Source organism: Urocampus carinirostris, chromosome 3, assembly GCF_059441175.1.
Source record: "Urocampus carinirostris isolate Australia breed hairy pipefish chromosome 3, RoL_Ucar_1.0, whole genome shotgun sequence".
NCBI lineage: Eukaryota > Metazoa > Chordata > Actinopteri > Syngnathiformes > Syngnathidae > Urocampus > Urocampus carinirostris.
Window position 1 is genome coordinate 53,643,213 of NC_142351.1, and position 12,654 is coordinate 53,655,866.

At 41.3% G+C, this 12,654-nt stretch overlaps 1 protein-coding gene across 1 annotated transcript in view; it reads right to left on the reverse strand.

Moving 5' to 3' along the window:
* Window positions 1-273: 273 nt before the first annotated feature.
* The window catches only part of LOC148370130 (prickle-like protein 2), a 66,238-nt gene continuing 53,857 nt past the window's right edge, over window positions 274-12,654 (reverse strand). Inside the window, exons 6-9 of the mRNA XM_088332477.1 lie at window positions 10,455-10,641; window positions 8,920-9,074; window positions 5,705-6,512; window positions 274-3,666 (exon numbers count right to left, since the gene is read on the reverse strand). Of these exons, the coding sequence (XP_088188603.1) occupies window positions 2,741-3,666; window positions 5,705-6,512; window positions 8,920-9,074; window positions 10,455-10,641 (2,076 nt within the window). The 3' untranslated portion in view covers window positions 274-2,740. The remainder of the gene's footprint in view (window positions 3,667-5,704; window positions 6,513-8,919; window positions 9,075-10,454; window positions 10,642-12,654) is intronic.

Sequence of the window (12,654 nt, forward strand, 5' to 3'; positions counted from 1 at the left end):
CAAAATAATAAGAAGTAGAAGAAGAAGGTTTGAGGAGGATATAAGCAGGAGACAAATTAGCAGACAAAGGAGAACAGGAGAAGAACGAGGAAGAGAAGAAGGAGCAGCAGAAGAATGGGAGTGACAAAAACCGAAACAGAAAAACACTTATTTATAAAAACACCCCAAATATCTTTCTTTCAGGGTCAAAATATGATCAGACCTGAACTGAATAAAGCTGCTGAAGATCTGAGGTGAGTCAAGCACAAAAACAACCTAAAATCTGTCTTGTTGGTTTGTTGATAGAAGTCCACTTTATTTTAAGTATGCGACAACAACAAAAACGACATGCGACCTATTTTCTAACTCTACATGATATTAAACAAATAATGGTTCTTTAGTTACAAAATATAGAAGTATTTAAGACCATATGTACATGACATTTACATGACTTTATCAATTGCGGTAATGTGCGTTACTATAGGAACATTTAACAGGTATTGAATTCAATTTCCATATGACTTGCGCTATTTGTTAATATGTTTTTACTGTGAGGATTTCTATCAGAATTTGTACTCTAAAAATAAAATAAAAGAAAGCATGTTGCAGAAGAGAAAACGGGACCATACCTGACGATACTGTGCCTGAATGGTCAAGGAGCGCTCAGTCCTCGGTAAAGCATGGAGAGTTGGCTATGTAGAGCACAAGGTTCAACAGACTATTTGTACAAGATGCTAACGGGGCTAGCAAGAAAACGCTCCATTCCCGCTGCGTTTGGATCCGGCAGAGGCTCGAAACAAGACACAATATGAAGTCCTGTTGTGTAGCTTTTGCTAGTTGTTCACATTGATACATTTAACGTCAAAGCCTTAGTCGGACCTCTGAACATCGCTCCATTTTTTATGTTGACCTGTTTTTCCCCTCTACCACATGATCACGCACATACAATCACATGAGTCTTAATTACCTCAAACCACATCTTATCTAGCGGTCCAATGAAGCAGTAGTTTTTCGTAGCATCCAACGTTGTAAACATTCTGGCCTGAAAAAGGATGGGTCTAACCAAGCTGTAATTGCCCAACACACACCACAGGAAATGGTGCCCCTGCAACCTGAGTGGTTAGGGGCTCCAACCGACCAACCAAAAAAACTAAGATTCCTCTTGGAGTTTTAACATTTCACATAGTTATAGGCCAGTGTTTATCAACCCCTGTGCTGGGTTACTTCATACATCTATCATCTGTCTGTCATCTGTTTTTAAGGGTTAGGTTGCGAGGGAACAAACCTCCAAATCCCCGGCCACATTATCCAGGTTATTAAATTGGATCTAGAGGAGTTCCAGGGCTATCCCCAGGAGTCAGTGTGACATACCCAGAACAACTCCCAAGGGAGGCGTCCAGATGCTGAAGCTATCTCAACTCCTCCAACATGACTGAGCTTCTCACCCTATTATTAAGGAAGAGCCTGGAAACTAATTTGATTGTAACCATGCAGTTTTTTTTTCCAAATTATCAAGGGTCAGGTCACAGGGTCAGCAGACTCGGCATGGAAGCCCCAGAACTTCCTATCCCCAGCCACTTTGTCCAGTCAATTCAAACAGGACCCAGAAGAGTTTCCAGGCCAGCCTACAGACATAGTACCTCCAGCAGTTTTCCCTGGGCCTCATAACTGGAACAAATCCTGAGGGAGGGCTCCAGATACCTGAACCATCTCAATTCTTTCTGGATGACCGACCTTACCACCAAGGGAGAGTCCGGACACACTGAGGAGTAAACACATTTGTGCTTTATCCAGGACCTTATTCTTTCGGTCATGACCATTGGTGAGGGAAGGATTCACATGTAGGGGGAAAGCTTTGCCTTTAAAAACCTTCTTTACCAAGATGAACCAGTACCCGATCCGCAAAATGACCTTGATATCGCACCAATTCGCCTATCGTTCCATTCTAACCTCACTCGAGAATAAGACCCTGAGATACTACTTCACTTAGGTGAAGAGTTCATCCCCAACCCTGAGAAGTCCAGCTGAGAAACATTGGCTTTGAAGGTTCTCATCTTCGTCCCAGCTGCTTCACACCCGGCTGAACACCGCTCCAATGAGAGTTGAAGATAACAGTTTGAGGAAGTGAATCTGCCCACATAATCTTTAAATAGCAAATATTCCAATGGCCACTAAACCTGAACACACACGAAGAAATTCTGCCCATAACGGTTAAGAACAGTATCAGTGACAACAAAACAGCCTCAGCAGGGTCCAACTCTCAATGGAAACTAATTGCGGACCAAATTCGGTTGACTGAACAGCTGGGATCAGACTGTTTATCTTGTAAAAATGAAAAAAAAAGGGGAAGTTAAGAATAAGACAAATGAAACAAAAAAAAGTACAACTAAATGATTTACCAAAATGATTTACCTGTACTACCTGCTAAGCAACGCCTGCCACAAATAATAGCGAGTTTGAGCAACCTTTACTTACTTACTTATTTTATTTTTTGAACAATTACCCCGGTCGCAATTTTTTTAAAAAATGAAAAACGTGTGCCTCGGCTCAAAAAAGGTTGAGAAACACTTCCAAACACTACCGAGGTGTGTAACCTCACTCCACAAAAAATAGGCCTAATGTTTCTTTACGTTCCACCCCTACACATTGCTATTATCTCTGGCTAGCTCACACTTAGCTACCCACACTCTGTTGCTTTTATTATCTCCTCAGCTGTTTCTCATCTCCTTCATCGCCCTACTTTTGTACTCCCAGTCTAAATTTATGAAATGATGCAGTTTTTGCTCTTCCTCCTTTGGCGGGCATGCAGCTGGCCGAGAGCGGGTCCGTGCATCGGTCTGTGGTGGCCGCCCATCCCGGAGGGGCTGTAGCGGTGGCGCAGTTCCTCGTTGTTGATGTAGCAGAGCGGCACGGGCCGAGGGATGGGCTCGCCCATGAAGTATCCCTCGTTATCTTCCGACTCAGAAGACGAGGAGCAGCTGGAGCACCATGGGTCGGCAGCCTCAGCGTAGCCGTCCCCCCAACAAGGCCGGCCAAAGCCCGCAGGTGGCCAGCCGGCGTTCTGTAGTGTGAGATCCGAATGGGTGCGGGGGCATGGCCGGTGAACCTGTTGCCGGCAAGCGCCGGCTTCCGGTCCAAAGAGATCCCGTCCGGCCCGTCCGGAAGGGAAGCGGTCATAGTCGTCCTGGACGCGATGGTATGGCGGCTCCATGGCTTGCGCGGGACGGTCTCCCGCCAGGTGAAGAGCGTTGTCAGAACGGGAGCGACGGGAGCGTTTGTGGTGGCGAGAGCTACGATGGTGCTTGCGGCGGTGAGGTTGAGAATGCACTTGCTTCTGCTGCACCACTTCCTGCCCGTTTAGCAGGCGGTGGGGCATTCGCTCACTCATGGGGGCCATTCGCAGGTTGCCGCTGCTACCCATCACTCCCACTCGACCCTTGCTGTCGAACCCAAGGGGCTGGGGACCGTTCCAGAAATGCAGGGGGTGGCCTACCCTGTGTGGGGGGTACATGTCGTTGGTAAAGGGACGAGAGGACAGAGACTCGGTGCTGTGGAACTGAACCGAGGAGCTAAGTGTTCCCATATTGCTCTTTTCCGACACGTTGACGCCAGAATCCTTGCTCAGGTCGGGCATAGAGAACCGGGATAAATTCTCTTGACGTTTGCTGACTCCATCGAGAGAATTACCTGGTAAATAAGAAGGTCGAATATTTTATTGCAATAATCATATTTTCTATACTTAATCTGTCCGTCAAATTAATAACAACCAAAATCCAATTCCCCCTCCCGTTAAACATTTATGTAGTCAAATTTCAGGAACGATTGATTTTGATTTTCTGTTTTAAAGAAAAGAAAACATTGAATTTAACTCTCTGACAAACAAAGTCACACAGACAACAACGCAATTACAACTTCAGAAGTAAGGGTCTCCAACCTTTTAAAAGCTGAGAGATACTTTTAGTTACTAATTAGCGCAAAGGACTACCATTTTTATATCCATTTTAAAATAAAAACTTATAATATTTTTTTACTATGTTATTCCCAGGTTAATTATTTGAAATATGTTCAAACAGACTCAGTCAACATTTTTTTTAAACAGTTTACTAGAAAAACACAGTGAGCTATTTTCAGAACTGGTCTGCAGGCTGCTCAGCTCTCCTTAGGGGGCTAACCGCAGACACCATGACGGCGACCCGAATTCTGAAGGATTTCCAATTTACGGTAAAAAAAAAAAAAAAAGAACGTCGATGTGAATTGAAAAATAATTTTAGAGATTTAATTTCTTTCTGTATGTCATCTTACTTGTCCTTCATCGGTTTATTAAATATTTTGAACAAAAATTGTTTTTAATTTTGTCAGTAGCAAATGTAGTGTTGCTTTCATTTAATATATCTAAATAACAGTGATGTTTTGGGGGGAAATAATTGGGGGATTTACTGTGATGAGAAGAAAAATAAATACTGAAGTCCATACTAAATGAAAACATGGACTAAAGTTATGGTGCTTTGTGTTCACATAAGGCACTAGATGGATCACCGCATTAAATTCATACAACACAAGTCCTTCTCCTCTGACCCAAGTCCAGTCACCACAGGTGTGCCCCAGGGCTCTGTCCTGCGCCCCTTCCTCTTTATAACCTGCCACCGACCTTTAGGCCACATCCTTTGTAAAATCAACATTTCCTTTTACTTCTCCTTGGATGACACCCAACTCTACCTTTCCTTCAAACCCAACTCCACACTCCTAACACCTTCCCTCACCTCCGACCTATCTGAAATAAAATCATGGTAAAATTAAACAGCAATAAAACTGAATTACTTCCTTCTGTTCACCTATGAGGTGATCCATAACCTTGCCACTCCCTCCCTTTCCGACCTCCTTCTCATTGTTATGCCATCCTGCAACCTTAGATCATCCTCCTCCCTCCATCTCACCGCCGCCCATTTCTGCTCCATAGGGAGCACAGGTTTCAGCCACTCTGCCCCCTAGCTATGGAACTTATTACCACCTGACCTCCAGAATTCCACCACCCTGTCCATCTTCAAATCCAGATTCAAAACCCACATCTTCAGTCTTGCCTACTCATAATAAACTGCCTCACATGCCATAAAAAAAAGAAGTTGATACTTTGTTTTATTTTTGTATTTGTAGCTTGTTTGCTTTGTTCTTTTTTTATTGTTGTTTGGATTTTGTGTACAGTAACCTAGGGTGTCCTGAAAGGCGCTTTGAAATACAATTTATCTTTATTATTATTATTATTATTATTGAATATCACTTTTAGCATTTAGCGGTGGACTTTTCCTCTCCGAGTTTAACTGCACTTGAACACATCCTGCAGCTTTGTCAGCGTTTTCACTCTTGCTAATGGCTAACGGCTAACAGTGGAGATTTGTGCCAAAATCATACTAGCGTAGAACTGTTTGTAATGCTACTAACATTAGATACTAATGACAAAAATCATTAATGCTAGCCTCACTAGTCACTAATGCTAAAGGCTGTGTCAGCAAAGCTAGTGGCATTAGTGGTGCTTCATTAACCATTTACATCCCTGGCATCTGTGCGCATGGATAGCTACTCATGCTAGCATTTGCCTTAGGGAACATGCTACTTCCTCATTTTTCTGAATTACACACAAAACATTTGATAATGGTTTAACTGATGACGACATCTCACATCGGAAATAGATTATGTCTGAATGTGAACGGTGAGCGTGTTAACTGTTTACCTGTAGCGTTGGACACAGTTAGGGAGTCAACTGAGCCACGAGGTGTCTGTTCCAATGGCGTGAGTGTCTTGTTGAAACTCATGGCACTGATCGGGTTTCTCCTGGTGAGCGGGGGCCTCCCATCTCTTTGGAATCCGTGAAGACTAATACTCCTCTTGTCGGAAAAACCTTGGTTCTGGCTCGACATCTCGTTGAAACTCATCTGGGTACGTAACTTGTTGGGTCTGAACTCGTCCTGGCTGTGGTGGATCCAGTTGTCATTGAAGGAGTGACCCCTCAGGGCAGCCATAGGTGTCCTCTTTGCGTTGCCTTGTTCTTTGCCCCAAGAATCAGGCCTCTTTCCCGGATTGACTGGACTCTGGGCGGGTGGATGAACATTTGAGTTGTAGCTCTGCCTGGCGTTACACTGACCCAAAAGATGAACGGATGTTGGGGTAGGAGACGACTCGCGTTGAGGACCCTCAAAGCCCGCGGGGATGTAAGGGTCATCTCGGCTCATCCAAACCTGGTTGAGGCTCGGAGCTCTGCTCGGAGTACGGTTGGGGGTACGGCTCGGGGTGCGGTTGGGCGTTCTGCTGGGGGTCTGGTTGGCCGACACGGTCAAACGGTCCATCTGAACAGCCAGCGGGTCGATTTCAGCCGACAGGCGGTCGGGCATTGGTGGGGGAGCCGAATGGCGCGATTCGGGGTTCCTCCGCTCCTGCTCGCCATTCCGACGCTCTTTTTTACCGATTTTGGTGCTGTGGCGAGACTCACGAGATCGGGCGCTTTGGAAGGCAGAGTCTGATGAATCAGACTCTTCTGGATCCTGTTGCAAACAGTATCAAACAAAACAGCAAATTGATTCACAAACAATGTGACATAGCCCTATGTATCTATGCAATTTTTCTTGATATGAACATCATGATATGATAATTATCACAATTCTAACTATAATGTCAAATAATTAATAAAAATAAATCCCACAATGCAGATAATGATGTTCCACCGTCAGGTAATTTTGCTCTTTTTGACTATTATTTTGTCCTATTTTACATTATATTCATTTTTTTTAAAATAACACTGATGATCATTATCTTTCTTCCTCTGTTCATCAAATACAAGCTTACAATGAATTTTAAAACATGAACGTTAATAAACAGAAGGGGGATAAAGGGGGCTGACGAGAAAAAGCCGGAGCTCATTTTGGTCCTGTCCACATGACAGTCCAAAACATAAGCCGCATCAATTTAATCATCTCATGTCATTAGCTGCACCGCTTATCCTCAGTAGGGTTGCGGGGGTGCTGGAGCCCATCCCAGCAATCATCGGGCAGTGGGCAGGGGACACCCTGAACTGGTTGCCAGCCAATCGCAGGGCACACAGGGACAGACAACTCACTCGCTCATTCACACCTAGGGACAATTTGGACCGGCCAATCCACCTGAAATGCATGTCTTTGGAATGTGGGAGGAAACCGGAGTGCCCGGAGGAAACCCACGCAAGCACGGGGAGAACATACAAACTCCGCACAGTTAGGCCGGGAGCTGGATTTGAACCCACGCAGGAGGTTCCCACGACCTCAGAACTGTGCCGCACACGCGCTAACCACTGCGTCGCCGTTTAATCATGTAACCAGTTATTATAACAAGGTATTGTACGGTATATAAACACTTAATATGAAATGAGATTATGAATGGAGGATTATAATTTTGTATCAAAGCATTTGATTCAACATAATCACATACAAAATTAAACTAAAACTATTTCAATAAATCTATACAGTATACATATTTTTGCTGTTTTTCCCCCATTCATTTACAAAATGAACTTGTATATTAGAGGTCAAAATGACTTGCCATTTCTAGTATGAATTACAGTAGGGGTCTGGAACCTTTTTTGACTCAAAGTGCCATAAAAGCAAAATATTTTTATTTCATTTTGGAAAAGAGCCACACCACACATATATTTTGTGACAAAATTCAACCAAACCGCTAAACCCACGCTACAAACAAAAGGTAATTCAGCAAATTCTATTTCACTGTGTGACATTTGATGATTCGATAAAATGTATGAAACAAGAATAATGCCAAAACCGGAGTGCGAAATATCAACAAATAAAAAATATATGAATATTTTATATTATATATATATATATATATATATATATATATATATATATACTGGGCCCTACCACTGTTTATCTTAGCATTGGTTCGGCTTCACATGGATTATATTGGACTCTTGGACTTTGCTCATCCGAACTCGGAGCTGTGCGGAGAATAAATGCGTGGAAAGAATTTTGTCTCCGAGCCATACGTACTCGCGAGCCATAGGTTCCCAGCCCCTGATCTACACTACGCAGTATTAAATTATTTACTATGAAATGTATGTGTTACAAAAATTTAAATTTTGCTTCATTTTTTTCTTGTTGTAAGCCATCCATCCATCCATCCATTCATTATCTGCACCGCTCAACCACAGTTGGGTCGCGGGGTGTTGTAAGCCATTTCAACAAGAAAAAAAAAATCCTCCATTGAAGTATCAAAATTATCTTGTTCAACACATGAAGATTATTTTACTCATTGACTGTATATTCAATTTATAGTGGCATAAGAAAATAACATTTGGGTCATATAGTATACAATTATTTATTTTGTCATGTAAAAAAACAAAAACAAACAAACCCACAAGCAGAAAACATTGATCATTTTAAGTGTATTTTGTCTTGTTTTATACTATTTCATCATATTTCTGTAATCCAGTAAGAAAAATCACCTTTTAAATAACCCAAATAATCTTATCAAGCACAAATTAGATTTAGCCTACTCATTTCAAGAAATATTTTCAATCCTGATATGAAATGAAATACTTAAAATAAACAATCTACCAACTGCTTGATGAAATATTTTTTGATCACTTTACCTGGGTAAAAAAGGTAAAAAGTTCTAAAACTAGAAAAAAAATTACACTAAATATAAGCAATATTATGGGGTACAAATCATGGACGGATTTGAATAACGTCTCAAACCGGTGATAAACATAGTTGACCAAAACTCTCTTAAAAATAAACCACACTCAGACATGGGACTGCATTTTAGTAAGTCGAAATGGAGACATTGCCTTCAACGTTATATCTCTACGAAGCACTGGATGGATGTGAGAGATAATAGCCAGTTCTTGAAAGTCGCTCAATGCAGCAGTTAGGAGCTATGTTTGTCAATGACTGCGATTACCTGTCCGGCGCTGCAGGACCGTGAGCAGAAGATCTGGCCCTGCATGGGGAGGAAGGGTCGTCCCAGCAGGGAGCGCTTGCAATGAGCGCAGCAGAAACATTCCTCGGTGGCGTGCCAGTGCTGTCCGTCGTACGTCATCTGACCTTGGTCGATGCCTTTCGGCGACAAGATTGGAAGACTTTCAAGGTTTGCAACGATGTAAATTGTAAATAATCTCAGAGTGTCGTTTTATATATGTCTCTTGCATTGCTGCAGATCTCAAACTATTAATAGTCATCCACGAATCCCATCTGGGTGCGTCTCACTTAAAAGTGTAATGAACATCTCATTGCGCTAGTGCCGCCTCAACTCAGCCGTGACATATATATATATATATATATATATATATATATATATATATATATATATATATATATATATATAAGTTTGCAGCAGACTAAAAGCTTCCTTGTTATATAATCAGTTTTCCTGTATCCGAAGTTGCTTTCTTACACTGTCAATAATTCTACCACTCAAGGTTCGCACAGGTACAGTGGCCTTGTGTTTTTTCAGCCAGGTGAGAGCCTTAACCTACTGCATTCAATTGCCAAATGGTTTAGTCCATTAATCCATTGGTTGCAGCCACCAGGACTCATTTCCGCCATTGCGCATTGTTTACAGTACACTTCACAGTTTACAGTAATAGTTCATTTCCAGCCATGGGTCCTGCAAAAAGGTGAGAGAACGAGAGAGCAAGGGCTCCCCTCAAAATAAAAAAAATAAACAAAATATCATCGGCAGTTAAGAAAGTGAGTTTCCGATTTGGCGAGGGAATACCGGTGAAGCATGTGTACGATCTCACCATTTTCAGACAAAAAGAGACCCTAACGTTTCTGACAGTGGCAATGGGTATCACTGTTTTATCAAGCTAGAGACAGCAAAACTAAAGTGTGGAAAAGCTTCTTGTGAATTGGATACAAGAAAAAGAGCTCGCTGGGGACACGATCATGCTTCAACTGCACTCCAACGATGACAATGAGCAAGAGGAACTGTTATCAACTGCAAAAATTAAGCATGCACTCGCTTGCTGCAAAAAAATGCGGGCTTTTAAACCAAAATGACACCTTGATGAAGCCAGAAGCGGACGGGCAATAAAAATGTTTGATGAAAGCTGTTTGAATCATTTTAAAAACACGTCGCATTCCAGACACAACATTTTGCAAAATGTGCGATTTTTACTCTACAGCTACTTCATCTTTTGCATTTTTAGCCTTATTTCTTGTTTTATTTGTACTATGTTGTATATCTATGAAAAGTGACTCTACATTAGTGTACCTCCAGGGTAGTATCTGTAGATGTAATGGGGGTTTGGTTGAATTTGATCACTGTGGAACAGTTAAATCCCGGTTCCTTTCATTTTAATGACAAAACGTGTTTCTATTTGCAACTGTTTCATTATACAAGGTTACTGCTGGAAACAATTAAATTCATAAGTAGAGGTACCACGGTAACTTATTTCTTTTTATTGTGTAACGCTCCAACAATGATTACTGTACCTATATGTTCTCCGCAGGCGTCGCAGTACTCGGCATAAAGGGACTCAAAGCAGTTGCAGCAGTGGGGGCGTCCGTCCTTCATAATGTAGCGCTGGCCGCCCAAGGTGGTTTCGCACTCGTAGCAGCAGAAGTGCTTCATGTGCCAGTGTCGGCCTTCTGCTTCAGTGCATTCATCAGCAAAGATAATCTATGTGGAAAAAAAAAGTAATTCGGAAACCCGGGGAAACAAAATGGGAACTTTCACTTTCATTTTCTTTTTTTTCCTGAACCAATCTCAAGAAAAGTCAAACATAAAATCTGACAAGCACCATTTAGCCTAAATTAGAATCCTGCCTTCCCCTGTGTTTTGCCAAAACCACCAAGCCTTCTGAAAGCCACACGGGAATTAAGGTTTCATTTCACAAACCATCGAACCCCGTGTGCGTTTTAGCGCACGTCAGCTTCCAAGAAGCCAATCAACTTCACTCCATAAGCAATCAAGCTCCAATTGTGCTGGAAAGCAAAAACTTGAGATTGTGGGAAACAGCCCAAAAGAGGTGAAGCACACCTTTAAATACTCTATGCCTGGGATGAAATCTTGATTATCTGAACCCTTCGTTGTTTTTTTGCTATGAGCTTCTCGGACAGTGTAAAACATGCCAAATATCATTGCACTGTATTTCATTGGACTATTGTTCTGATGTACTTACAACTCTGCCCTATCTCAAAGCTCTACTTTATGTAAATATGTGTGCCTATTCATATTGATAACCTTCATATCTTATTTTTCTCTTTCACGTCTTCATTACCTGTTTTCCCTGGAATGCCATGCCTAATCTTGTTGTAAACAATGGACTTTACATTTTTATCAGTGACGATAAAAACAATTCTACCACAAAAGTTTCCATCCATCCATCCATTATCTGCACCGCTTACCCTCAGTAGAGTAGCGGGGTGCTGGAGCCCATCCCAGCTATCCTCGGGCAGTGGGCAGGGGACACCCTGAACTGATTGCCAGCCAGTCGCAGGGCACACAGGGACAGACAATTCGCTCGCTCATTCACACCTAGAGACAATTTGGAACGGCCAATTAACCTGACGTGCATGTTTTTTTGGAGTGTGGGAGGAAACCGGAGTGCCCGGCGGAAACCCACGCAAGCACGGGGAGAACATGCAATCTCCACACAGGAGGTTTGATCTCACAACCTCAGAACTGTGCCGCACACGCGCTAACCACTGCGCCGCCGTGCTGCCCACCACAAAATTATTTTATTCCACTTTTTCCAAACTATTGACATTTAAAAAAAAAAAAAAAGAAAAAAAATCATTATATTATCCCACCAAAATGCATATTGGAGCAAAAATACGTGTAATGTGAGATAATAAATTGATGTGATGAAAATTAAAATATCTAAAATTGTCACTCATCAAACTCTTTTTATAAAGCATTGAGGGAAAAGTAAGATAACAGAAATACAAAAACAAAAATCAGGTTTTTTTCACATGACAGCAACGATGTGGTCGCATGTTTGACCAATAGAACAAGAACATTGATACCAAAAAAGCAAAATTGTGTCTTCAAGCAAAACGGTAGATAATTTTGAAAATTATTCAGTTTTTATTTTGTCTAGTAAATCAAGGAAAAATAAAAAAGTAATCTTTAAAATGAGCACCATAATCCAATATGGGAGAAATACATTATTTTCTCATTTTAAGAATTGTGTTTTAGTACGCTCTTCAAAATTAGACATGTAGAGCAATAGTAATAAAGGTCTCTTATTTTACCAAGAAGAAATCTATTATGTTGTTTACTTTTGTCTTCATTTGACGGTAACCTTAAAAACACGATTTCCCTCTGCAAAAATCCTTTAAATAACAATCAGAAAAAGCTTTCAATAGGGATTTTTTTTGCAGTAAATACAATGACGTTTTTTTTAAATTATTATTGTACAATATGAAGTACAGCCATTTAAAAAATCACATATAATATAATAAAAATAATATTCTTCAGTTTAAAATGATAAAATATGTACAGGGTTATCTTGAAAGTCACTTGATAGTCACATTTATAGGTGTAGCCCTTTATCACAAAACGTCCACAAATAACTCTTTCATAAGAAAATACTTTGGTCAGGTTTTTTATTTTAATTTTAATGCAATTGAAATAACAAAAATGTCACTCCTTCTGGATTCAGTACAAATAAACTGAAATTTTGCAAGC